Source organism: Amia ocellicauda, chromosome 23, assembly GCF_036373705.1.
Source record: "Amia ocellicauda isolate fAmiCal2 chromosome 23, fAmiCal2.hap1, whole genome shotgun sequence".
NCBI classification, from domain to species: domain Eukaryota; kingdom Metazoa; phylum Chordata; class Actinopteri; order Amiiformes; family Amiidae; genus Amia; species Amia ocellicauda.
Window position 1 is genome coordinate 9,351,929 of NC_089872.1, and position 27,797 is coordinate 9,379,725.

Below are 27,797 nucleotides of genomic sequence, written 5' to 3' on the forward strand. Positions count from 1 at the left end.
TTGAAATGGCAATATTAGCAAATGGGTAATATTTTCACAAAGGCATTTATCTTAATCATTTATCAGATTTGATTTCACACCTCAATATCTGATCCATAATTCAAACCGAAAACAATACAGTGAGTCATTCACAAATCTCCCAGGCAATGACAAAATGTATACACACAAAATTGCTTTGCACATAAAAACTGGGTGCAGGAAAAACAATTTAAAACTAAAAAAAAAAATTAGTCTATTCCCCCCCACCCAAAAAATCAGAACAAACAGCCCCTAACTAGCTGCTACCTGTGTTTAAACCCCGAACGCATCCAGACTACACTCACTCTTTCATCCTATCCCCACCGTCACCCTCCTCCCATCTCCCCCCCCCCTCCAAAAAAAGCCTTTTACGGTTTGTTTTTTTTGTTCGGCGCAATCGCCTCCCCACCGCGCGCCTGTGCTTTGTGCATTATTTACCCTCCGTCATGTGTGTATTTATCTGTGGGGCCTATTGCTTTCCAGGGTTGTTTTTTCTCCTGTCCCTGTCCCCCCCCTTCCTTACTCGCCCCCCCCAGCTCCCTCCCACCCTTTTTCCTTTAACTAAACTGGCTCTGGCTCCCTCCATCTGGTCCCCCTTCCTTCAGCAGCCCCGCACCTGTTCACACCTCCTCTCCTGTTGGACCGCGCTGAACATTGCCTCCTCTGCCAGGGCTATTCTGGCACCAGCAACCTTTCTGTCATTCAATCCATCTGTCAGAAGTGAACTTTGTTTACCGCCAGCTTCTGCTTTTCTTCTTCAAGAAACGCAAGCCCCCTCAAGGTCATCGGCAAATGATCTGCCACCACCAATTTACAAGCCCCCCCCCCCCAATCCCAAGCACACACATTCTCTCGCATAAGACTCTCGCACTCAGTTAACTTTTTTTTTCTCCCTCTCTCCTTCTTTCTTCAACTATTCCAACTTGCTCCAGGGGGGCAGCAGCTCGGGTTGGTTGCCGTGGAAGAGTAGTTTAAACCGACATCTGCAGCCATCGGTAGCTTCAGTAAGTCAGCAGAATCTCAGTGAAATTCAGGTCTCTGGCTGAACAGGAGAAGCAGCCTTTATTTATTTAATATTTCCATCCATGCTTAAAGCGCTGCAATTCTAGGATATGGGATTGTTTATTTATCGTTTTCAGGTTGGGTTTCTGTTCAATAGTTTGAGATGACATGTAAGGTACTATATGGTTTTTGAGATATCTAACAATTACTACAAAAAAATACTATTCAAAATAATAATAAAGTGCTTTTCTTTGTCCATTTTTACATTTTTAATTTGAAAAAAGCCCTAGTGGATTGTCTATATAAGTCAACCCTCAGATCACAGGGTTTCCTCTAAACCTCACTGCTCTGTAGGGGAATTTCACCCTGATGTTGAGAGGAAACCACACAGAGAAAGACTAGACCCCAAGGTTGGGCACTAGTTGAATAGCAGCTCACAGAAATACAGAAATCCTGGAGAGGCCTTCACCAGGACCCAGGAGAGGTCAAATGCACAGGATCAACACAAACAGGGCTTCCCAAAAGGCTGTAGACCACAGGTTCGAAGGTCATAATGACCAAAATATAAGCCTTCATTTTATTTATTTTTTCTGTCGCTGTTTATTGAGGATTCTTTTTATATTAAACTCCTTAAGCCATCTGTTATGTATAATAATGTTACTGAAAGGAGAATAGGGAGAGTGCTGCTCTGCCTCGCTCCGTCGCCGAGCGCGAATGAGAGGAGCTCCGGGTCCCAGAGGATGAAAGCGGCGGCCGCTGGGTGCAGCGCCATCTTTTGATGCGGCGATACAAAGAACAGTGGAGCATGTGAAGGCATAAACAAACAAACAAACAAACAAAAAAACCCGAACAGATGCATTTTCAGATATTGACACTACTCACTTCTTCTCGGTTTCTGAAACACTCGCCCATGCTTTTGTCTCTTCAAGTCTTGATCACAGTTCTCCTCTTTCTAGCGCTTTGTAATTTGACTGGTTTTAAGCGCTTTGATATTGTAACCCCCCTTGTCCTAGCCTCCACTTCACTGGCACCAAGAAGGATACCTAGTACAATTCTATTATCGTTTGTAGTAGAGAGAAAAATAATACAGTGTACGTATGCATATATAAATATATAGACACACAAACATCTATAAATGTGTAGGATATACAAATATAATACAGACTAGTACAGAAGAATGGCTGAAATTGGAATATGCATACATACAGACTTTGCATGTATTTCTATTCTATTAAATGTATTTAATTTCATTTACCCATAGTTACATTTTACTGCTCACCTTCCGTTAATGAACACAATACCCTAATTTAAACATACTCTCCTAATCAAACCTGCAATGCCGATCAGCTGTTCACTGGGTCCGATCTTTGGAAGGAATCCGAACAGTTGGCGTCAGCAAAGAGTAAAGCAATCCAAACGCTTTAATCAGGTCAGCATCATACAGGAACACGTCTCTCCACACGGGTCGTTCTCAGTGTCAATGCGGTTAAAGGCCCGGGTTTAGACAGCCGGACGGTATCACCCTATAACTCAAACTGCAGATTTGCTCTTTTTTGGAAAGTATCAAATAATGTGACTAAACAAATGAAAGCTTTTGTGTGACCAAACCAAAGAAACGGATGCACTACACGCCAGACATGTTGAGAAGAAAGTACATCACCTTGCCCAAACTGATTGCACTATGTAACACAATTCCTGTTCCTGGGTAGTAAGTGTTATTTCCTAATTGCTTATGCCTAAAAAGTATAGAAAATGGCTATTACTCCCCACAAACATTGCTTTTGTGACAGACATTACTGTTTATATAGCAATGAATGAGCCTGAATTAAGATTTTAAAAAACAAATGCAATGCTCAATTAAAAACAAAAAATTATTCTGTGGTGGGTGCGATGATATGTTTGAAGGGACTGTATATAGAAAGGCAATATTTCCATAGCATATGGCAAACAGTATTCGCACATAACTTGCCACAGACGGAGCAGTGGATTGGGTAGATTTGCCTCACTGTGTGGGCTAGTAAGCTGCTAAACCAGGTTAGATGAGGCTAGGGAGATTAACCTAGTCCTTTTTGGCCCACGAGCTCAGGGGTTTCCTGTGAGAGGCTCAAATCTCATCTTGTGTTGTAACTGAACCGGTGTCTAAAACAGACGGGTTTATGCACATCTAACGACAAACGAAAATGCATTCCGATAATATCTTTAAACAGGACTATATGGCCTGGAGTGGAGTAGACTCCGAAAGTTCAAAAAAAGGGCAGATGGGTTAGAAGGGAAGATGGCCCTTGCCTGTTCATCCACAGAGAGCAGGCGCACTGTGGGAAGTGTAACCCAGCTTCCAGAAACGGTAAGTAGGGCACACACACTCTCTGGGCAGTGCTGGCTGTGGTGAAAACAGTTGTACCCGACAGATTTGCTTACATTCTGCCTGAGGACAAGCAACATTCTGTCCTTTATAACTATCTTTCACAAGCGCTCCCCGGAGTATACTACCAAGAACTGCATCGCACTGACTGCGAGCAGCAAACCCTGTCATATACGGTCATTGAAAAGACATACTCAACACAGCTCTATATTGTAGGCAACAGATTTCTTGTGTAAATACATGTAAATTCTTTGAAAAGGAGCTTCTGCTTTTACGCAAGTGTGATGGGAACATACATAGCATGGTATTAAATGCTCAGTATTAAAGACTCACAACTAGATGGGACTCCTATGGTGTGTACAGAAATCTCATGGGGCAGGATCAAATGTATAAATATTTAACAGGATCAGGTGGGAACACAGATGAAGCTTGTGGATGGTAGAAGGAAACGTCATTTGGCACGATTGGGATAGAAACCGGAGTGAACAACAGAACTAAAAACTGTACAAACAAACAAAAATCACCTACAATCAGTCACATGACCTCTTTAGTGTTTTGGCAGGCCTGTTTGCTTTAATCACATTAAAGGAAAACTAAGATAAATAGCAGGTGCTTTACATTACCATATTTAAACGTAAAAAGTACACATCATGCATTTGGTTTATGTCAAAGCTTCTCCAACATGCCAATATCGATATTACAAGATAAAGTACTTTGAATTGCCTAAAGTCAGATGCCTTGGTAGATGCATTATGCAAAAACACCAGGTTCCTCACACTATAATGTCCCTACAGAAACAAGTGATTGTCAACACTGTAGTCCAGATGCAAAAAAGGTCCACCAGTGCTGTGTGGATGGTATACTACATTGTTTAACAACACAGATGTAAATGTTGAAGATTTTGTTTCCTGACCACAAAAGCTGGAAACTTCTATGTAGCTGCAGTTGTCATTCCATACCACTGCCCAAATCACACTGATGATCATTACTAGAAGATTACATTATTGATTTGGTGGGAATTCATTGGGAATCAGTGCTTATGGAGTCTGATATTTTATAATAGAAAGGTGCACAGCAGGAACCTCTATCTTTGAATATAAATTACTGACAAATGTAACAAACAAATAGCCACAGGAAAGCCACATAAAACTGTGCCTGGATTTCCCACCCTCCCCACACACATAATATATTGATAATTGTAAAAACATCCCAGCACAGAGGTACTTATTTTCTGGAAGCATGCAAATAAAACACCTTGGAGAGTTGTTACGATGTGAATTATTTTTGTTAAAATGGCCAATATTAAACAAAAAAAAATTCATATTTAATCATATTCTGGCCCCAATTACTGCAAGTTGTGGACAGTTTCAGCATTCAGTAGGTTATTACCCAGCTCTTTACAGTTGCATCAGAGCTCAATTTCTTTTGCCACACATTAATTTTGGGATGAAAGCAGGTGGAACTGTCAGTTAACAAGTGGACAACAATATTTTTTAAGTGGTGGATTCTGTAGAGAATAGGACATATTTCACAAATGAAATGGAAGAATTGTGGTCAGTTTCTCAAAGATGGCTCAACAATGAACCTCATTCTCTCACAAAGCAGTTCTGTACAGATCAGTGCTGAGAATTTCCCTTAGTGGATTTTAAGGTAAAACAAAACTAGCAGCAGAAGGGTCTATTGTAGTATACCCCTTCATTGCAGAACAGAGATCTTGGATATTTGTCTACCATAAACCACAACAATCATAGAAGAATTTAAATAAGAGTTTTGTCTCATGCTTTAGGGCAATAATCAAGTTACCGATTACATAACCGAGAAGGAACATTTTAACATCAATCTTTTTCATGAAGAAACAGACACTAGAAAGACCAGTACAAACATTTAGTGAAATTAAATGAAATTTTCACTTTAAGGAACGAGGGCAGTTGACAAAAAACCCTCCGGACAGCCCCATGTCTTCCGACTGCGTTGTCAACACGCGTGAAATTACAGATGAAGTTTCAGGGCTCTGACAGAGAGGCGAGAAGACATTGCAAGGTTTTATCTCAGGCCAATGGGCGCACCACTGTCAACATCATGGCACTCCACAGTTACCCAGCACACTCCCGCTTGGCGGTCAGCCTTCCCAGCTGCCCTATCCGTTACTGTCTGATTAGTTCTGCTAAGCAGCCCCTCCCCTGCCAGCTTTTGGTGCCATCTGTTCCAAACAAGATGGCTGCTGCCCAGCAATCTGAGCCTGCCCTCCTACCTGGCACCCGGCAACCATGCTTACCCCAAAGTGCTAACACAGGTTCTCTCCGCTGGCAGAGCCAGGATTTCATTACTACTACTTTGACAAGAGCAGGGTTGTCTGTAATTTCTCTTTTATCCCAATTCTGATTGTACAACCACCACCCACTGACTCGGTTTGCTGCAGTTTTGTTGCTCACAGATTTTACTCTCCACATTAATCTCCCTCTGGCATATTACTGCATCTGTTCACTATTTTATTAATTTTCAAATTCCCACCCTTTTCTTTTAATATATATATATATATATGTGTATATATATATATATATATATATATATATATATATATATATATATATATGAATTGAAGAAAAACAAAACATTGCATATTATCTTTCATCGAGAATGACCTGAAATTATTATATTTAGTTTTTTAACCAACTTTGAATTTGAATTTGTTTTTGTTTACTTGTTTCCTTGTCCGCTTTTTTTCTGGTTTCCTGACTGCAGAGCTGACAGCAGGGAGGGATTGTACATGAACAGCTGAGAAAGATTACCGCTTGGCTCTGCTGCTGTAGGTGTAGTGCCTCTTCACATTACTACAAGCCTTACCTGCGAGAGCTTTACACCGGAAAAAGGGTTATGAAATGTGTTACCATTTTACACATATTTTAGGGGCTGAAAGTGTTGATAATACAGTGATTATTTTCTCTTTTGTTTGCTATACTTATTTGAAATATAGATTACAAACATGTAGAAGTATGGATCATCTTATATTAGTTGCATTTATAAACCAGTTATACCACTGCTGGCTAAAGGTCTCATCTATGTATGGGGAACGGGCTATGAATCACCAGGCTGGCCAGAGCTCATGGGTACAGATGGAACTTGAACTCTAGACTCTCTGTAATGAGCACCATGCTTACACCAAGTGAGTCACTCTGCTTCCCACGTGTATGGTGGTTGAAATCCAGGAGCTGCTTGCTTTCCTGGTCATTCCTGTCAAACACAATGGCACTGCGGACTTCAGGAGCAATTGCAACATCTGCTGCCATGACCTTCAGGAAGTGGAAGCTCTTGTTGTGTAGGTTTGGTCACCATCCTCCCGTACAGTTTGCTCAGACACTGATGTCACTAACAAGCCCATGCTGGACCAGATGCAAATGGGACTCACACACACACACGGGTCTGATTTTTTGGAAACTACTCCCTGTACTTTTGAGACAATCCTTCGCAAACAAGAAATGAGTCACCACTGATGTGCATTTGTGGTGTCATTAATCTCTCAAAAGGGTTTAAGTTAATTACAAGCAATTACAGCCATGTATGACACATTAGTACAGCTTCACTGCCTTCGAAAACATATGTGGAGTTCTGTATAAAAATAGAAAAGAGAAATTAAAAGGTTGTTTTGGGCACCACAACGCATCCAAGAAAATCGTAAAAGATATTATTGATTTATTTAAAATTAAATTCATTTAAAACATCCCCAACTACCCATGTCTCGACACCCAGCGTAGAGTCACAATATGAAGCAATGTAGATAGTATTATTAGTAAGATAGGAGTGGTAGTCACACAAAACATGAATTTGATCTATTGTAAATTGTTAACGCATTATATAATACATTAGTTCCCTCAACCTATAGATGAAAAACAGTTCTCTAAAGCAGTGAATTCCCTCAAGCTCCCTTGAGACTCATCCACACAAATCTTCAGGATGTGTTGGCAAACGGAGGAAAACTGGAAGATGCAGCGTAACAACGAATCCGGGCAGAGGCAAGAGAGCGTGACTATGCTGTAAGGCATCCTGAACTGTCGAGCGGAAGGCAAAGAGACAGATGTGAGCTTAGAGAAGAGCAGCCCAAGAGAAGTTGCTAGCAGTACGGACGGCTATTATCCTGTTTTCAAACCGGCAGAGAAGGCTGAATCGACTGGAGTACTACCATCACAACTTATTTAATTAGCAGGTCCTCACACTTAATCCCAAAGATCTGAGAAAAGGTTCGGCATCAGGGAAACTCTGAGAACTGCTCATTTTTAACTAGAGGAGGGACTCTCAATTCCCCTTCTACCTCCCAACACCTTTAAAATGATGGGTCTCTCAAGCTTAAAACTTCTTCTCATACTGCCTACAAAAGCCTTCCACAACATTGCTCTAATGATTGTCCGAAGATGGAAGTAAAGTATTTAGAGGCCTTTGTCTGAGCAAACTTCCAGAAAGAGAAGCAGAAGTGACACCAAGGCCCATATTAATAAAACCATGTTCAATGAAGCACCCTATTAAAGATAAAAAGCCAACTCCCAAATGGTACCAAATTATAAAAGAAGAAGCATATTATGTTATGTTACTTCTTAACATACATTAGAACTCTTCACAACTATGTGATTGAAATACTTTGGTCCCAATTCATTAGTTAACCCCAAGTTTTCCAAATGAGGAAAAAAAACACAAATTCCTTAACATCTCATTCTTCAATATGTAACCCAATGCAGACTCTGAAAAATACAGCACATATCTATATGTGTGTATCAATCTGTCAACCTATCGCAGGGAGTGAGGGTTGAGAATCGAGGATGGAAGCTTTTGAATCATATTTCTTTCGGTTTACATTTCACTTGATGTGGTCTTGTGAGTGTTTGATAAACACTTGCCAATTTCGGTTTTTATAACATTCAATAAAGAGGCATATTTTTATGAGTCCGATTTGTAGAGTCTTTTCATTTGCAGTAAAATGTGAACATTTGTTGTCCTTGACTATGATGTTTAAACTGCACACTGAGAGGGATTTAAAATTCAGGGGGATGGCATACATAAAAAAAACAACCTTTTACCAACGCAATTTTTTTTTTTTAACGCAAAGCACCAAAGTTTCTCACAAGGTTTCTCTTTTTTTTTTTTTTTTTTTTTTTAAAGAGATGGGAAAAAGAAGAACCTATTGAAAAGATGTTGATTGGTTTTGATTGTTTTTTGTTTTATCCTGCCTATTGGAGAACACTGCCAGTGGGTGCTATTAGAGACGGGGAGAGGAAAGAGAGAAAAAAAAGCACAAACAAACAAACAAACAAACAAAAAACAAGCCCCCGCTCAAAGCCACCAGGAGGATGTGAACAGAGTGGAAAGATTATTACAGATCCTCTGTTGCCCAATGCACAGCTGGCTGATAATCCAACGCAGGAAACCGACAAGCTCCTGCTCTGGACGGGGTAAGAGACAGGAACGCACCCAGAACAGACGAAGCCAGCCGCATTTAATTTGTCCCCCGTTATTTTAAAGGCAGCTCTGATCATCCAGCCAGCATGGAAATATGAAGGACCACATCGATGTTGTGCCTGTGGGCAAGAAGGGGGGGGCATCCATTTCCATTAGGTTATTAAAGCTTATGACTCGCGTCCAAGGACTTACAGCATCTGTGTGAAAAAGATGTTTGTCCACCTTGATGTTGAGGGAGAGCCCGAGGGCAGACATGAGGACACATTTGTGACATCTGTGCTCCACTGGCGAGACGCTTTCTAAAGTCAAACAAACATAAACTGCCACTAATTTAGCTGCTCATTGACTTTTAACTGCATGGCCTGCACCATAAGACTGAATTACAATCTCGTAGGTGAAGAGAGAGTGAAGAGTAATAAACTGTAAACTAAGTGTAAATGACTCGATTAGTGCTCTTCTCTTCTCATGGACTTGTATAGTTGTGCGACACACAATGGGATGTATGTGGGAAATCGCCTCTTTGAATTCTGGGAGCTGTAGTCTGTGAAGATATCTTAGTCCAGCCCTGAGTAAGAGAGGGATATTTGTTCCAAGCAAGCAAAAATGCCAAAATGGAGAACCTGAGGTTGGGGAGAATTTTGTAAAATGTAAAAACAATATGAGAGAAAATTAATAAACCAATAACGGACATCTCCAACTAGATTAAAAATAAATAAAGACTCCTTTTAGAAACCCCCGTGAGATAAAACCTTGCGTCTTTCTGTTTTCCAAAGATGGAATCATTAATGAGGATAGGAGAGTAGGCAAGATGTTGTACCATCCACCTGGCAGACATTATGCCCTGTAAGCCTTCTGCCTTTTCTGCAGCTGTGGACTCGGGCAGATGCTGAAGGGGTCCAGTCTGGAGGGAGTTCTAGGCGGACCGTCGCTGACTGAGATACCGAGCTTACTTTCCCCAGCACCTGCGCTCGCTTGCTGAGTCAAAAATCTCAAGAACTGTCGGTAGCCTCCCACCAGGCCCACACTGCGAGAGAGACACGGTTTCTCAGTGGGCTACTGCAAGGCAGCCTTGTGATCTAATGTGCAGAGGAAAGTGCTGGCAGTGAGAACATCCCTGCTGTGGAGTCTTCTGTTGTTTTGACAAGGTTTTTCTAAAATAAACCTTCGAAAGAGAAGCCATTTCCTGTTCCTGTGAGAGCCAGCATCGCAGGGTTTTATTGCAACCGACACTATGGTTCCTAGCGTACGCAAGTTCCTAGACACCCAAGAATCGCAGCTCCTTTCCTTGGCCAGTGGCTGAGAAACTGCACTGTTTGACAGGAACACAGTTTAGAGCCCTATTTAGTGAAGGCATTCACAGGTGCCTTCACACACAATAACATTACATCAGTGAAGCACTTCGCCTTGTTACATACATGTATAATCGACAGTGAAAACACAGTCCATGTAAAGCAGTATGTTACACGATCAGGCATTCAATGATAATCTCTCGAACTGTGGCATTGAATCTACAAAGCCAGTGAGATGGGATATTATTGTTAACCTACATGTGTACCACTTATAAACACAATAACAAACACAATGTAATCATGGTTATGTCACTCAGCCCACTACAGGAGATTGAGCATTAACATACTCATGAAAAAAAGAACCTCAAACTATTATTAAACCATTTCCACTATACTATATATCCTTTTTTGCTCTGCTCACTGTCTCAGCAGTAAAACACTGTTTATTTTGTGACTGCATCCATTTAGACCTGGTTTCCGCAGGTCTCATGAAACGCCGGTACCAGCTCATCTGGAAGGTTATTTAAATCGCTCCAGAGCATGTTTAAATAAGGCCACTCTTTTCTCATTCATGCCAACATCTGGTGCTCAAGCAGACATCCCTGTAGTGTGCTAAATACATTAGCTAAACCACATGTGTGTGCATAGTCTGTTTCCACACATCTGTGGCCCAACCACAGAATTGCTTTGTTTTAGCATCCGGTCCTTGCATGTATCCCTGATTGTGGCCTTATGACCTTGGCAATGTCCTTGTTATAAATGTAAAAAACTAATTAGATAAGCACCTTGATAATATTATTAAACAATAAGTATATATATATATATATATATATATATATTTTTTTTTTTACTGCTCACTGTGAATGTCAAACTATCTGGTCAAATTATACTTTGAATCCTTTGGGCAAAACATTAATAAACAGTTCATTTACTTGGCATATGATAGCAGGTTGGGTAGCACTGCTTGAAAAACTAAATCTGTGCTCCATCAAGAGAAATTAAGTCAGGAGAGGGGCCTCATTTTAGTGTATTGCTGCTTTTCTTGGATGTAGAAAAAAAAAAAAAAAAGACAACAGCAGTGCAGGAACCATATATAAACTTTCTGATTGCAAATAAAACAGCTATGATCTTTGCCCGACACATAAACAAACTTCTCAGTCATTCAGAATAAACCAAAACTATAACGTGCACTGAAATCTACATCTAACAACGTCCAGCCCACAAGCAATCTTCTGAACAGCAGCAACGTTTGTAGCAGACATCAATATCGCTTCAATTACAAACACTCAAGAGAAATCTAGATTGCAAAAATCTTCTTGGAGCCCTGTCTTGATTCTGTATGCGGTCTTTTGTCTCATTAGGAATGGGCAGAAAAAGCTGTGGCCATGGTCTTTACACAGCTATAATGGTTCAGTTTGGGAACATATTCATATTGACCACATCTAATTTAAATGTTACTGAACACTGAGTAACAGAGCAGAGTGAGTTCCACAACCAACACGGCAAACAAAGCAAAAACATGCCGCAGTGTCATTTTGTGTATAAAGTAAAACATACCATGTACTTTATACCATTTACTTTTGCCTGATGAACAAGTCTGAATAAGACAGACGTATCTGCCCTCCATGGGTGAATTATTATTTCACTGTGGAACAAACCAATTAAATAGGGCCTTACAAACGGTTCTTACAAACCTTCGAAGGTTCCTCACGTGACTCGATTTTCTTTCTCTTGTTGATTCAAAATGGCAGTGTTTGAATACCGTAGCGTGTCACCGCACCAGACAAAGGGTTAATGGGGTAAAGGCGGTACGGTGGGGAGGAGTGTACAGAGAGGGGAGAAAATGTGAAGGGAGGCGGAAGAACGACTCAGTGCGAGTGTGTTTAGTCCCTGAGACCTGTTGTGCTGCAGTAATAATTAATACAATGATTTGTTGTTGCACCCGCAATGATGAGTTGGGTCTCCTCCTTGGAAACCCTCTCAAGTGTTACAATACTAAACCACACTTCAGATGTCCCATTATGTAAATTAAAACATTTGATTTGTAAACTGCCTATTACCTACATAAAAGTTGTTGGATATAAAAGTTCAAAACTGTAATAAAAAGCACCTCGATTGCAACTGTCGTGTCAGCAGGCATTGGACCAGATTACATTTAAACAATGTATTTTGAAAATATACGATTATCACTGATAAACCACTGCATTATTCTGCTTAATTGTGTCTTTATCCACGATCTTTCCAGCAAAGTGTTGCAATAATATATGCAATAATGGAAATGTAAAACAAAACAAGTGTTGACAAAGTTTTGCCATTTGAAATGTTTTGTGTAATGCACAGAAAACCCCCCAAAAGAGTAATGTAAAGTTGATACTGAAAATATCACGGAGGAAAAGCATTTTCTGGGATCATTTAAGCAACAATAGTTTAAATTATGATGCGTTTTTTATTAGGTTTATTGAGTCAAGTGCACAGAACTGAAAGCAGTGCACTGGAGATGATCCCATATTTTGTATGCAGCTTCGTACTAACTCTGCGAGTTCGTTGCAATTGAGCCATTATTATTATATTATTATTATACCATTTGACATTTTGACACAAACTCTGAACTGTAGAAGGGAGTCTTTTTATTATAATTAACCCAAATGTTAAGGTACTGTTCCGGTGTCCTTAGTATTTACTACTTTCAGTAGTTAGAAAATACACTGAACAGCAGTATTCATCAAGGGTTTTACACTGATTCGCTATTTCTGTCACTTTTCCCTTATTGAATAAAATACAAATTAAAGTTAACATACGTCACTGCGCATACAGAGTAAGGTGCTTTTACTTTAAGGTTAACAGATTTCATGCAAGTAAAATCAATATAAACTTTGTGCTTGTAAAAAATAAATAAAAACATGATTACTGTTCGAGATAACTTAACTTTAAACTACAAAGGGATGTTTTACTTTGTTTAATGGATTATCTGTAAATAACAAAGTAGGATTTTCATTCAAATCTTTACACTAGTAGCTAGTGACGTCATCGATAAATTATGCAAAATTATCAGCAACAAAGCTTCGAACCTTCCTTTGGTAATGTGTTCCAAACCTTCGAAGGTAAAAATGTACCCTTTGGGACAGCCCTACAATTAAGTTATATTACAAATTGTATTATTTTTCGCCATCTACATTGTGTGATTCAAGTCAGATCAGTTAAATAGCTGCCGGATCATCGAAACTACCCTCGCTTGCATTCAGACAGCTCGATCCACTTGTAGAACCAGCTAATTTGCTCGAAGTGCTCTGGAGGGAAAGGGGATGGGGTGGGAGCAACTTAAAACCAGTCTGAACTCAATCATCTGCTGATGGAAACGCAAAGGAATGAGTTCAAAACCCGTTCAATCCCTGTGGCAGATGGGACCGAAGAGGCAAGTGGTGATGATATCAAACTCCTCCATTTTCCCTTTTCAGAATGCCTCACATCTGGCACTAATTGGCACCTTTGCTGGCAGTCTGTCAGAGGGAGCGTGAGTTATATGAGCAGCGAGACTGGACTGTGGGACAGTGCAGGCGGAGGTAAGCTGGCAGGGCAAAGGATGGAAAATTGCACTGCCGTACCTGCTATGCGGATGTACGCAGGGCATCGAGAGGTGCCAGGAATGCCAATCTGGTGCTGACCACGAGCAACTGCATTGAGCAGAATGAGTCGAAGCACGGGCAGAAAATTGAATAGACAATTTAATAAAAAAACGACATCATAAACTACTAAAGCGCAAGTACAATAGCAAAGGAAACTGAATATTTCCGAAAAACAACACTCTACATTATATATAACTATAAATCCTCTTTTTGGAGCTGGTATAGGCTATTAGAGGGCACAATAAATATGTATGCTTTATTAAGGTAAATTTACTGCACTTTTTGCCAAGGAGAAAAAAACTCCCAGGTTCAGCAAAACTACAAAAGATTTCTAAGACATATCCGATGCATAACTACGTCAATGCGGTATTTTCCTCACAGGGAAAAACAACAACAGGTGTAAAACTGTGCTGTAAGTGCATTAAGGACAATGTAGGAACATTCTTCCAAGAGGGGTAGTGAGGGATTAGTGCACTGAAAGACGCTGAGAAGGGGGTTATTCTGGTCCAGCACCGTTCCCCTCATAAATCAAGTAGCGGCTCAGGTACCGCCCGACTGGGGGTGGCGCTGCCGGCTGGTTGCCGTGGACAGCAGCGGAATGGAGCGGTGTTGTGGCATGTAATAGGATTAGGGGTACCTGGTGAGGTGCAGTTGGTGCTGCGATCTGCCCAGCCGCTCCGTCAGGCTGAGGGCCTCCGTCTTGGCTTGGCTCGCGTCCTGCTGGGCCCCTTCCAGACGCTGCCTGCAAGCGCTCAGCTCCAGCCGCAGCTTCTCCATTTCCTGAAGAAGGAGGCAGAGAGAGGGAGAGAGAGGACTGCAATTCTTTCCAAAAAAAAGGCTGACAATTTGAAATGCACAGAAATGTTGTACTGTCCTGCCTAAAACATACATACTAAATTATTATACATATATATATATATATATATATATATTTTTTTTTTATGTGAAATGATTGTAATAATGATACTGGTTCTACAAATAAGATAATGGTGCTGTAGATAACATGACAGTCATGTAGTCATGGTGAGTCTCAAAGTCTCGTCAGAAGCTGTGGCATTTTCCTTGCAATCATTCATTGAAATGCCGAAGTGAGACGCTCAGGAATGTGTGAGGTAAAGACATTAAATTAGAGATCTTTATATTAAAACATTACTTTTAGTGTGCACTACATGTTGTCAATTCATAAAGCAGAACATTTTGTGCAAGACCGAGGATCAAGGATACCGTGCATCACTTCCAACCCCCTTGGCTTTAAACATCATTACAACCAAGTGTGATAAAGGAGATGGCACTGTAATATAGCTCCAGAGCATGAAAAAAAAAATCTAGAAAAAACACAGAGTTCTAGGACGAATTAAGAACTGTAGGCATGATACTTAAGGAAAAGGAAGCTGTCATGAATTCTGAGAGTTGTAGGGGTTCGTAACCCCCGCCTAGTCCCTCACCTGGTCCATGAGCTCGAGTTCCCGGTTAGTCTTGGTCCTGTACTCTCGCAGTTCCCTCTCGGCCTCGTCTCTCTTCAGCTGAGTTTGGCTAAGCTCATAGCGCAGCTCTCCGCAAACCTGGCGAGAGAAGGCAGGAGTCAGATCCCACGGCAAACATGCCACACAAACCCTGTACTCTTCCCTTCGCAACCATGTAGTTGATATAACTGTCCGTATTGTCAGATTTAAAAATAAATAAATGTATTTTATTCTGTTATAGGTTGTGCATCTGATTTTGTTAAAATAGTTCTTGAAACTGTATGATCAATTTCATGCAACCCCCCCAAAGAAAAACGATGCCACATGTAAACAGGAGAAAAATGTATCCTGGCAAATAGGAGACCCAAACAGGAAGCAGGAATTCCTGATACCAGTCAAGTTATAAGCATGTACCAAAATAATTTCCAGGGCTCTTGTGTCAATTGCTTTGTTTGGACATTGACAAATACTGTGGGAACATCCCTATACAGAAAGAGATCCTTGGAAGTAGCAAAAGGCACTTAAAAGAGTACACAGCATCCATAATAATTTCTGCCAGAACAATGTTTTCATTTTAATGCAGATTTTCATGGCAGTTTTAGTACATTCTTATGTGACAGATTTACAAACAATTTCCATAACACTAACTAAATTTGCTGCCATTTGAGATGCTGTACTGAAACTTCTGGAAAAGATTAAAAATGAATAACATTAACAAGCTTAACCACCCCACTGTATATTTAAGTTTAAGACAATATATAATAGTACAATACATATGCAATAAACCTAAAAGTGGTTAAAATATGTCTTTAACTGTGCATGTATATGCCTGCTTAGAATTAAGTTTACATAAATAAAACATGCATGCCTTGGGCCTAGACTAATTTAAATCTTTGACCCACCAATTTAAAAGTAGCCTACTATATAATGAATTTATGTTTCTTTTTGTTAGTTTAAACAAAAGTAGCCAAATCTGTCTTGGTTGAGTGTATGAGTAAATTTGTAGAGACACATTTTGTTTGTGAGTTACGAACACTTTTAGCTGGTGAAACTCACATTAACACCTCCAAAAATAAGAAGTGACTCATCGTAAAACTGGGAATGTGATCGTATTTACTATATTGCACGATTGTGAATCAATCAGCCTTCCTGGCCAGCGAGTGTGTTTTGGCTTTCAACGGGCCCGACGTGACGTGGGAAGAACAAGAAAAATTAGATTGAAATAACTGATAACTAGCATAGCTCAAACAATGCACTTTAATTTTATTTATTAAACCTTACATATTATTAGAGTCATTAGATGCCTCTCCTCCAGTACCTATTTACCTTTCAAGACACTGAATAACTTCCTAATTATAAAACTTGATGGTGCATGTTGTGCTTGCATTTATGATTTTCAATATTGACTACTGGAGAAAAATAAGTAAATAAAATAAAGGCAAACAATATACGTGACTTTATTGATATAGGTTCTAAATTATTTTATTTAGCATGCATAAACTGCTGTTTTATGATGATGAATTTGGAATTTTGCAGTTCTTTCCTACGCACTACTGTACTTTTTTGCAATGGATTTGATTTAGTTAGACTTCAAACTACTGTTTATTTTATACACTATAAAATATATAATTTCACACGTTTGATATTGATATCACAAGGATTTGTACAGTACAGTTCAGCAAGTTTTCTTTGCTGGTTAGATGAGAATGCTAAATTCCAACATGGCTTTGCACCAAACTGACAGACATTTTGTTTAACATTTTATTCTGAATGAAAACAAAAAACATGTATATAAAAAATGTGTATTTATTCATGTATAGCTGTGCATGCTCTTTTTACTGCACATAGAAAGACAACTGCAAATTCAAAATTAGCAACATTATTCAATCAGGGAAAATGATGTTATTAATCAGTGCAGCTTTTTAGCATACACCAAATTTGCAGCATTGCATTAACCTTCCCCTCTTAATGCAAGCAGACACCAGAATGACAAAACTGTTGATAAAGAATGGCAGAGCTCCTTCAGACGACACCAGATAAAGGCAGCACCGGGAGTTACAGCCAAGAGGACTTGAACACTGATACAGCACTGATAACTTTGATTCAACATTCACATGCTCTTCTCCTGTCTGGAAAAGAGCAGTTTCACTTTTATTTAGAAAGGGAGAGCTCTAAACATACATTATATAATTCGCAATTCTCAAAGAAGCTACTGTACTGCTCCGGTATGCTTCTTATTACCTTACCGAATGTTTATGTCACATTAGTCCTGTCTCATTAGTTATGAAAGGGTACAGGCACCAGCATAACTCCTGAATCATGAAACAGAGATGCTTATTTTTATTTATTTTTATTTGCACGATGTATAAATGAATGAAAACAAATATTAATGCATTTTAACATATGCCTCGAAAACTATCTTGTCTTAAAAAGAAACATTTAGTACAAATAGCTATTTATGATGAATAACTGTCATTCACAATCTCACTGAAATGTTACCCATGTACCCTGACATGAATGATAACTCCCTGTTACGGCTCGTGAGAAGCAAAAAATAAAAATAAAATTCACGGGAGACGTACCGCCTTGTTTTAAAAGCAGCTTAGTCCTGGTCGTCCCTGTGTCAGGTTCGAATTAAAGATAATGGCAGCACGGAGTACCGGTCATCATTATAACTGGCAAATATAGGTCTTAGAATAATGTATAGACTAAAATCGTGTTATTTGTGGTTTGATCATTGGTGATAGACACATCCCGTCTCAATGTTTCAGAATTAAAGAACACAACATTTTGCCTACTGTTGCAGTTTCTTGTTAATATTGTAGTCATCCAAAAAAGGGAAAGTACAGATTTTTACATTAATAATACTACATGTGCTCTTCCTTTTGCTGAATTTCATTTTTTTGCACAAGACAATTTCACATCAGAATCTTGAAATCCCCAAACAAATGCAATGAATGGGTGGAGGTTTGGTGCCATCTTGAGTTGATTGGATTGCACTACAGTGAGCAATATAGCCTTCTTCGAAGTATGTAATTAAAATAATGCAAAATACACCAGTCCTAGAGCAGAGCTGCAATGTGCTGCATTCAATTGCTATGGAATCTTTCATAATTCTGCAGACTTTGATTCTCCCCGCCGTGCTTATCCCATCTACAATAACTATGGCAAAGGAGATGCACCAAGGGTCCCACTTTAGATGTAAGAAAGGAAGGAAAAGTTTGGTTTGCCGTACATATTACGTTTACTATAATTTACAATGTTTATTTATGTAAAATAATGGTTACCAATTCTTTAATAAAGTTTATCCTAAGTGTGTATTATGCTGCATTAACTATACAGGGATTATTTTAGGCGTTTTAAGACCATCTGTACATATTATGTTGACCCGAAATGAAAGTCTCGAGTTTCCAAGTTTTCAAATGGCTCAACCATCCTAGTTTGATCGACTGTGACCACATTGTATACTCTATGACATTCAGAATCCTGAAGTGCATTGATCAAGTCTGTATTAAAAACAAATCTCAATAATATGGCCCTCAGTCTCTGTGCAGACTCGCTCTGTCTTACCTTGCCATTGTCCGTGTCCTGGGAGCTGCGGTGTTGCTGGGCCTCCTCCAGCTGACCGGACAGAGAGCTCTTCTCCCGGTTCAGCCTCTCCACCTGGCTCTCGAGACTGGCCACCTTCTGAGAGAGCGCCAGGGCCTAAAGCAGGGTTGATGTGCAGGTCAGGAACAAAGCAAATCTATAAAATGTCTTTAACCACTTCTAGTTACTGAATTTCTGAATTGATCAATAACAACCCAAAGATTCACACCCATAATCACACATCACTAATGACTAATGGTTTCCACTAGATGGCACTACAGGCATCATTTCCTTCAGAGATGTTTGTCCAGTGAGGGTCCCTGTGTCCTCTTTGGACAATATGGACCTTAATACATTGGAATAAAGAAGAGAAGATCTGGGAACAGGAGTCTTTTTTTTTAAACAAAGAAAATATGTATAGAAGATTGCTGCTGTCGTTTCTTAATTATGAGATTAATATACTGGATTCCACTTGAATTTTCCAGTTTTCTGTAAAATCAACAATTTAACACATAATTTAGATAAATGACGGTTTCAATCAGTTCATGTAGAACACAACTAGTACAAAAACTCAGCAGGCCTGGACCGAGGATGAGGGACAGTCACTGTGGTAAAATAATCAGGACCAGGAACTATTTGGGCCTTGAGGACTGGCCTATATTTGCCTACCCCTGCTCTGTATTTTATAACATCCTTTTTCTTGTAAGGATATTTATTGATTACAGGTCTTACGGTCTCTGCCAGCTGCTCCTTCTCTTTCTTGACCTCCTCGCGAGCCGCCTCCCTGGCCCTCCCCATCTTCTCCTGCTCCCCGGCCAGCTCTTTCTCCAGCCGCTCCCTCTGTCTCCCCAGCTCGCTCCTCAGCTGGTCACACTGCACCAGCGCCTTGAACACAAGATTGGTCAATCGGTCACGGTTGCAGATCAAGCACTGGAGATCCAAAGGGACTGCACAGCCCAGGAGAGCGAGTTTCGAGTTCCATGTTTGCTACTCTGGGCTCTAAAGAAAGTAACAGTTTACCTTTCCAACACCATAAACACTGGCAGACTGGATTTATTCACCTCATGTGTAAACAACGGATATCCTCTAATTATAATGGGTAATTAGTGCAAAGCTACCAATCAGAGGACTTAAGGGACAACATGGATAAATAGCAGATATAAAAAAATGTTACATCACCATGCTCTTGAAACATTTAAGATAGGAAATCAAGCCTGTTGTTTACGTCAAATCCTCTCCAAAACTGTAATATTGATGCTATTAATATAATACGCTGAGATTTAATTCCAAACCATGGGCCCCATAAGCTATAATGTCCCTACATCAACACGTGATTGTTCATTGTAGTCCGGATACAAAAATGTTTTGCCAGTGTTGTTGTATATAAACACACACAAATACAAAAAGCTTCATCCAGTTTTATTATTTGTTTGGTTTGTCGTATGGTAGTCTTTATTTGCCTCGACAATTATCGCATTTGATTTTCCAATCCATATCACACTTGTTCATAGTGCTGCCACCTACTGAGGTTTTCAGGAAATGGTTGTTGTACTGCAGTACATGTCATACAGATGTTTATATCCTGTCTGTGGCTCGTATTCTTGGGGAAAAAAAGGGATGATGCCAGAAATTATTTCATTGTTTATTTCCTCCAGATAAACAAGAATAATACACAAGGGGTTCCTCGCAATTCGTCGACTCATTGTTCGTCGTTTCCCTAGAGTCGACACTAATGAATATAGGACTTTTTTTTTTGTTAATCGCAGTTTTTCGTCATCAGCCCTTGCTCCATGGTCTAAGTATTGCCCCAGATGGTGGACAGCAGATATTATAAACTGATAGTATGGAAATAATAAAAGAAACTCAGGAGCAGTCGAGAGCGAGCTGCCCATCACTACTTCTCCATCTTTTAACTCCTCCTACTTTGTCTATTCTCATTCTTATTACTTTCTCCTACTACGCTGACTATGAAGGTACAAAATAAGTATTTTACACTAAATCTTAATATCGTAACTGTTGCTAGACTCACACTCCCATCATCCCACAGTGTTCTCAGCCTGTGAACAGTGATCCTGTGCGGTTAGTGAACTTTTTTTTATGATTAATAATCTCTCTCTAATTTTACCAACAACACAAATGACTCTATTTTGAATGTCTTGATTTTACATAATGTGATATAATGTTTGGAGATGGGCTAAGTAAAAAGTGTTAGTGTTTAGAAACGATACAAAACTATTCATTTACTGCGGTCATACAGTAATGGTTACACATTTATTTTTATGTAAAATTATTGTTGTTATGAATTATAATAGTGGTTTATGGTGTTTGGATAAGTACATTTTTTAAATTTTGGGGTGTTAGAACGCATCTAGGGCTTTTCCTTTATTTCTGATGGATATGTAAGTCGCCCTCTTATGTTGTAAGTCACCCTGGATAAGGGCATCTGCCAAAAAATAAAAAATAATAATATTAATTACGCTTAATTTGTAATTTCGCAATTTGTCGCCATCTTCAAAAACGCATTCCCGGCGATTTCTGAGGACCCCCTGTACCTGTAATTTAAAATGTACAGTTGGGATGTTTTTATTGAATTCAATCCACTTCACTTTAATTGCTCTTTAAATGCAGTTCAGCCATATGACCTAAAGATGGCCCTGTACAGCCAACTAATCATTCTTAACCAGGATTCATATTAAATGGATCCAACAAATAAACACCAATACAGAATAACTAGCTAATGCAAACAGAGAAGCTACTGGCATTTTCAATCCAGCTGCGACTGAAATGCCACAATGCGTCCAAGTCCTCAAACTCCTGGTGAAAAATAACTGACCGTGGTTTTCTCAAGGTTGGCTTCCTCTGCCATCTCCACGGCCTGCTTGACCTGCTGGGATGCACTCCATTCCCTCTGCTGCATTTCACTCAGTTTGGACCGCAGAGAGGACAGGATGGACAACAAGTCATCCCTTTCTCTGCATAAGAAATGGAGAGAGGAATGAAAAAAAGACACCAATATTACTTGTATCATCTTCTGTTCCTAAAGTCACATGTATGTAACACCCAGTCACAAATGGTGGTTAGATGGTTTGTTTTTTCCTTGCTCCTTAAGTTTTCTTTCATGTCTAATGTTTTTAGAGACTGTTTTTGACAGTTTTATCAAAGGGGTCATGTAGGAGAACGTGTCAATCCCAATTAGAATAGAGTCTTCTCTCATTGGCTCCTGATGGCACACAAGATCAAACATTTAGTTGAAATGTTATTTTATTGATTTGTATTTTGAGCACCTGGCAGATGAAAAAAGGTGGGGGAGGAATTAGAGAGAGGAGCAAATTCCAGTCTGTCACTATACATACCTGGAATGAGCCAGAGAAGGGTGGAGAGGAAAACGGAAAGGAGAGATATAGTAGAAAAACACTTTGAGGATTTACACAGGCCTTGTATTACTTCTTCCGTTTAATACTACGTTGTTGTTTTTTCCATCTGAATTGACAGCGAAAGCAAAGTATACTTTAATGTAGTGGTTGCGAATGGGAAAACACTGAAACCGTCCTGTCTGAGTTGTGTGTGAAGACCAGGTCTACTTTAAAAGATGGATTAAAATGTACCACATGAATGATTAAATCAGTCTTAATAAACAGCATGAAGAGAACTTAGATACCAGTACTGTGCACTAGTATATTAACTATAGCTTCTTACTAAATAACGTTTCTCTGCTGCCTTGATTCCTAAACGGAAAGTCAACATTATCTTAAAAATCAAGTTGCCAATGTTCCTTTCAAAGTATTCCTACAATTCTAGTGCTGAGGCCATAGAGAAACAGAACTACCAACAGAAGTTCGGGCATTATTTTCTTATGTTGAAGCTCGTCAGGTGGCTGTTAATTGTCCCCATCTCTTCAGCTGAAGCAGAGAAGTTTTAGTGCACTGAGAAGGCTTAAGACACGTCTCGGCCCCAACACCCCAGTGCTGTGGTTTGTCATGTCCATAAAGAAAACCTGGACCTTTTGGATAGAAATAGAGAGCTCAGTTGGAACAAAAACCAGCAGGGTAGGGGGTCCTAAAATGGCACCAGTCGAACCAATGATGCAGCAAAACTAGGCACCACGGGGTGTTGTCCCTTACTCAAACCCACACAGCAACATGCAGGGCCCTGGTTGCTCACTGTACTCACCTGGTCAGTCTCTCTATGACCTGCACATGCATGTTGGTGTGGGTCTGTGCCAGCACCGCATCGTGCTGGGCACACTTCAGACACAGCCCCCCCACCCGGGCTCCACCGCCAACGGCCGCCACCGCCTCCCGATGCCTGAGCCGGCCCTTCATCTCCTCGGCCTCCTTCTGCGCAGTCGCCAGATCCTTCCTGAGAGCAGCACAATTCAAAGTATTTTTTACATTTTCAAATTTAAATGTAATTCAAGCTGAAGATTTAACAAAATTAAATGAGAAACCACTTTTATGAAAGGGTAGAAAGGAGTATGGGAAGACATGCTTTGAATGTTTTCAACTGAAGCTCCTTTTGATGACAGTGAAAATGAATAGACCAATCTCAACTGTCCCAATAATTCAGCCCTCTTACTTACAAGCAAACCTCCATCATCAACTTTCTAATAGCTGGGTAAGAGGGAAATAATGGATCAAAGAGAACAAGACATCCTGAACATTATTGTTGTTGTTCTCTTCAATAATTCCAGTCAAAAGGGAGTCTCAATGTCTCATTTGTGCATATAACAAAATGATAAGTGTTTGTTGGTCATAGTCTGTCCTTAGCTTGTTGGCAAAGAAGACTCTTACCTCAGATACATGACTTGGGCTTCCAAAGTTTCTGTCTGCGCTTGATAGAGGAGCTTTAGCTTGTCCTGGTACAGAATTCCGGAAACAAAATAATTGTGGTTAAACAACATAAATAAATAACATTTTTATGTGGTAAAGTGAAAGATACACTCAATGGAAACTAGGCCCAGCATGTCTCTGAATCTCATTAGTCTTCAGTGGACAATAAACTGAAAAGTGATGTTTGCTATAAAAGGATTTTATAATGTTCACAGGGTTTTTCCTATGCTATGAACATGAATTAGGACTGAATGGCATACAAACCATTTCTTCTGCGGGATGACTGGAGCCCTGATATTGAGCCTTCTGCTGGCTGCGAGACGGGTGTCTGGAGTCCGGGTCCCCGGGAGCCTTCTCTCCTGCAACCAGGCTTTCTGCGGCATTTGTCTGAAATGCAATGCAGTGGGACCTCTCTCTTGTGAAGCAGATCTCAGAAAGTGGTGAATCAGTTCAGATAGTTAATTTTAGTTTGTGAAATTAATAAATAAAACAAACATGAAAGAAAATAATATTACTGTTGAATCCAGGATAGTGTAGTCTTTCAGAGTTTCTTCCACAGTTCGGGACTTCAGCTCATTGTGCAGCTTCTCATTTTCAAAGACAACAACCCGGATTCTCTGTTTGATACTGTGCATCTCCTCCTGTGACCAAACCAACACCAAATCAATGTTCAATCTCACAGTCTGACACAGAGTGCTCAGTTTAAATCCGTTTCATCAGGGGAAAGTGCAACCTTTCACCCGATAGACAGCCAACAGATACAGAGCATAAAGAAGTGCTAATTTGCTTTTCAGTCTCTGGTTCATAACCTGGGAGAGAAACATGACAGTCAAAAAAGGGAGGAAGAGAAAGAAGAATTTTCATGCTTTGCTTTTATTGTTTTTTTGTTGTTGTCTTTTTTCAAGAAACCCCAATTAAAAAAATCAAATGAAACCTAATTGAAACATACTTTCCACAGTACCATAGTGCCCAAGATTTCAGAGACAAACCTTGCAAAACTTGACCTCTGCCTCCAGATGTTGAATGTACTCTGACTGATTGTTAATGATGGGAACCAGGTCTTGTGCTTCTGGCTGATGGGCATCCTCTGATTCTGAAGGCATCTGACACACAAACGGATACAGTACCATTGCATGTCATTCAATTAACAGCCAGTTTCAAATTCAGAAATTCAATAACTGTACATACAGACGTATCAATATGGACTGATAGCATGTTTCTAAAATATATAAGGTTTAAATTGTAAAATAACAGTGCGCCTGTGAGCAATGCAGTCTCTTTTGACTACATTAAGCAGGGCACAAGCTCTGGCACTAGTAGGCCTCTTTACCTGGGGGTCTGTTTTCCTCCTCCTTGGGGTTGGAAATTGCTTTTCCTGCTTATGTAGCAGGGATCTCAGCTGATTGACTGAAAAACAAAGAGTTGTTCAGTGGCAGCATGTGTTTTTGTTTTTTTAAGGTTTATGTATTGCCTTAGAAATACATCAATAAAGGATGTAAACAGGGAAATAATAGTTTAATATATATATATATATATATATATATATATATATATATATATATTCAGCAATGCATACTTTGTGTACAGATGTAAAGCTTTAAATAAAAAACACTGTATATGTTCAGCTTCCTTTACCAGGGCTGAGTATCACTTGTTATTTGGCAAACAGAAGATGACAAAGAAGGAACTGCAACAAAGTAAGGGTTATGGTTGTGTTAGTTGTTACTCAAGGGGCACTAATGTGGGGCAGAGTGCATGGCTGTTCGGAGGGTACCTGCATCACTGTGCTGCAGCTCATGCCAGGAGTCTAGCCCTGGAGTGAGTGGATCCATTCCTTCCTCGCTCAGGACACCCTTCAGTTGCTGGATACTTCTGCTGGCACGATCTAGGATAACACACGTTGGGTGAGGTCATCCAATCCAATGGATCCACTGATGACTTCAAAAACTCAGTATTGGGGTAATAAAAAAATCAATAAACAATATCCTGCATCCAGTGTATAATTACAGCAGTCTAACTAGCATAATCTGTAATGTTATGTTGTTGTTGTTGTTGTTCAATTCCTGTTGTGTTTTAAGACATTTATAAGTTATAATTCCACTGTCTGGCAGCTGGCATCTGTGACTTGGATGCATTTAAAATTAAAGCAAATATGTTAACTGTTAATTGGCAGAATTATGCAAAATCAAGTAAAAGAATACAACAAACTTTTTTTTGTTTGTTTAATAGAACCATGTATCCCTCCTCAAGACACGATCCCATTATGTAAACTATTAAATCCTGTAATGTCCTATTAAGGGTGTCAGTGCTGTATTACTGGTATCTTGGGTATCCATAGCATAGGCTTACATATTGGTTTCAGTACGACATGAGTTGGAATATTATAATTAAATTAATACAGCTTACTAAAATAAAAATCCGTTTTAAAAAATACAATAATAAGAACAGCAGAAAATGGAAGAGATCTTGCAAAATGAAGATGACTTTCCTCTTCCAATCCATACGTTACCTGGATCAATATTGTGAATCGATCAACGGTATAAATAAATAGGCACTTACAGAAACCGTTGGCTAACCATGCAGTTTATGCGACTATATATTTATGATATTGTATTCGCATTGACCTGACGAATAGCATGCACATTATTGAAAGTAATATGATGATTTAATTCGTTTTTATTGGGTATTGCTGCTACGTACGAGTCAATAATAATGCGCCAGCCAATGCACCTGCATCCATCAGGCTACACACACAGTATACACGTATTATGCAACTAATTAAACTAATTAAGGATTACAACATGCCTGTGACAACTGTCCCGTCGCGATGAATGCATATTATTTTATTGTGAACCAATTTAATCGACACATAAAATAAAACTGCATTGCTGTCTGTGTTTCTACAACTTTCTGTTGACGTATCTGCATGTATCGGGGTAACAATTGACTATCCTTGTGGTACCTCTTAACGTTTTCTGATACTGGTTGAATTGTTCCTCATCCTCGGAGTCCAAGGCCGGCTTCATTCGTGAATATTAATATATCTTTTTGGTCGTGCTGGCAGTCAGATTTGAAACATTATAAGTTGCCGCAGTTGTTGAACACAAACGCTCAGGTTATCAATTTTAACCGTAGTGCCTCAACCTCAGCCAATCAGCGACGTGCGCCCACTTCCGTGAATGCGCCCAGTGTCTTCGGGAATGGTAGTGTTTTGGCACAATGAAATGCTCGTCTCCGGGCGGGAAAGAGGTACCAAAAAAACTACAAAACCCAAGTCGGAGGACTTCGTTGTGGCAACAGCCTCACAAGAGCGTTTCTTGCTGCAAAGGAAAACGACCCCTCCGTTCAAGAAGGCCTGCCCTTTCCCTCTCTCTCATAAGCCCAAACTAGCGTCAATCACGTCTGTCACCGCCTTTTCCTCTGCACCCGCTCAGCTGATTGGATGATTGTAACGCCAATTCTTAATAATGCTCCCACCCCTTGTCGGGGATTGGTGGGTGTCGGTGCCAATCACTCGCGAAAGACGTGCCCACCGGGTCGTGTTGGAAGCGAAGACGCCCAGGCAAGAGGGCGCTGGGTGCAGGCTGGTCTGCAGCGCCGCTATGCGTGAGGAATAACGTTATTGCTGAGCAACCGAGACACATAGGCGAGCAACGAGCACAGAGCCGGGGTTGGGCACTTTCACTGTGTAGCGTGCATTGGACATACACACATATACCCCGAGCAGAGGAAAAGGGTAAGTGAGAAATGTATTTTCTTAATTAGACACCGCCGATGTATAGCGGCGAGGGCATGACGCCGGTTGCGTTGCATCAATAATAAGCTCATGCATGAATACTAATAAGAATAAAGCGTGATGATGCGGGGCTTTGCCATTTCTCAACATCCATCTGTCTGATTATAACACGTTTGCCAGGAGATAATTGGCACACAACGGAGGAATTGTGTTGATTGTTATTCCGGGCGTTTTTTTTTTTTTGTTTTTGTTTGTTTTTTCTGTTAAGTTGTATTTATTTAATTATTTTTTCTGCCCGCCATAACATTTTATTATGTCCAGCCCTTGATTTCCCAACCAGATCCCCCACGTTTGTATTAATTAGCGTATCTGTAGCCGTATCAATGTGCGGCTTACTGTATGGGCTGTGCGCTGTTATTGACACGGGTTTCTGCGGCAGTGA

At 40.0% G+C, this 27,797-nt stretch overlaps 2 protein-coding genes across 11 annotated transcripts in view; one reads left to right on the forward strand and one right to left on the reverse strand.

Annotated features, from left to right (window-relative positions):
* Positions 1-26,925, reverse strand: part of sdccag8 (SHH signaling and ciliogenesis regulator sdccag8) — a 56,868-nt gene extending 29,943 nt beyond the window's left edge. The window contains exons 1-13 of the mRNA XM_066696911.1: positions 26,582-26,925; positions 25,394-25,504; positions 24,950-25,026; positions 24,609-24,722; positions 24,135-24,260; positions 23,884-24,006; positions 23,581-23,645; positions 22,961-23,149; positions 21,624-21,762; positions 19,523-19,675; positions 18,773-18,907; positions 15,185-15,301; positions 14,377-14,519 (exon numbers count right to left, since the gene is read on the reverse strand). Coding sequence (XP_066553008.1) covers positions 14,377-14,519; positions 15,185-15,301; positions 18,773-18,907; positions 19,523-19,675; positions 21,624-21,762; positions 22,961-23,149; positions 23,581-23,645; positions 23,884-24,006; positions 24,135-24,260; positions 24,609-24,722; positions 24,950-25,026; positions 25,394-25,504; positions 26,582-26,645 — 1,556 coding nt within the window. The 5' untranslated portion in view covers positions 26,646-26,925. The remainder of the gene's footprint in view (positions 1-14,376; positions 14,520-15,184; positions 15,302-18,772; positions 18,908-19,522; positions 19,676-21,623; positions 21,763-22,960; positions 23,150-23,580; positions 23,646-23,883; positions 24,007-24,134; positions 24,261-24,608; positions 24,723-24,949; positions 25,027-25,393; positions 25,505-26,581) is intronic.
* Positions 26,926-27,187: 262 nt separating this feature from the next.
* The window catches only part of cep170aa (centrosomal protein 170Aa), an 80,230-nt gene continuing 79,620 nt past the window's right edge, over positions 27,188-27,797 (forward strand). For all 10 annotated transcript variants that reach the window (XM_066696457.1, XM_066696462.1, XM_066696460.1 and 7 more), the window contains exon 1: positions 27,188-27,355. The gene's annotated coding sequence lies outside the window, so the exon portion shown is untranslated. The remainder of the gene's footprint in view (positions 27,356-27,797) is intronic.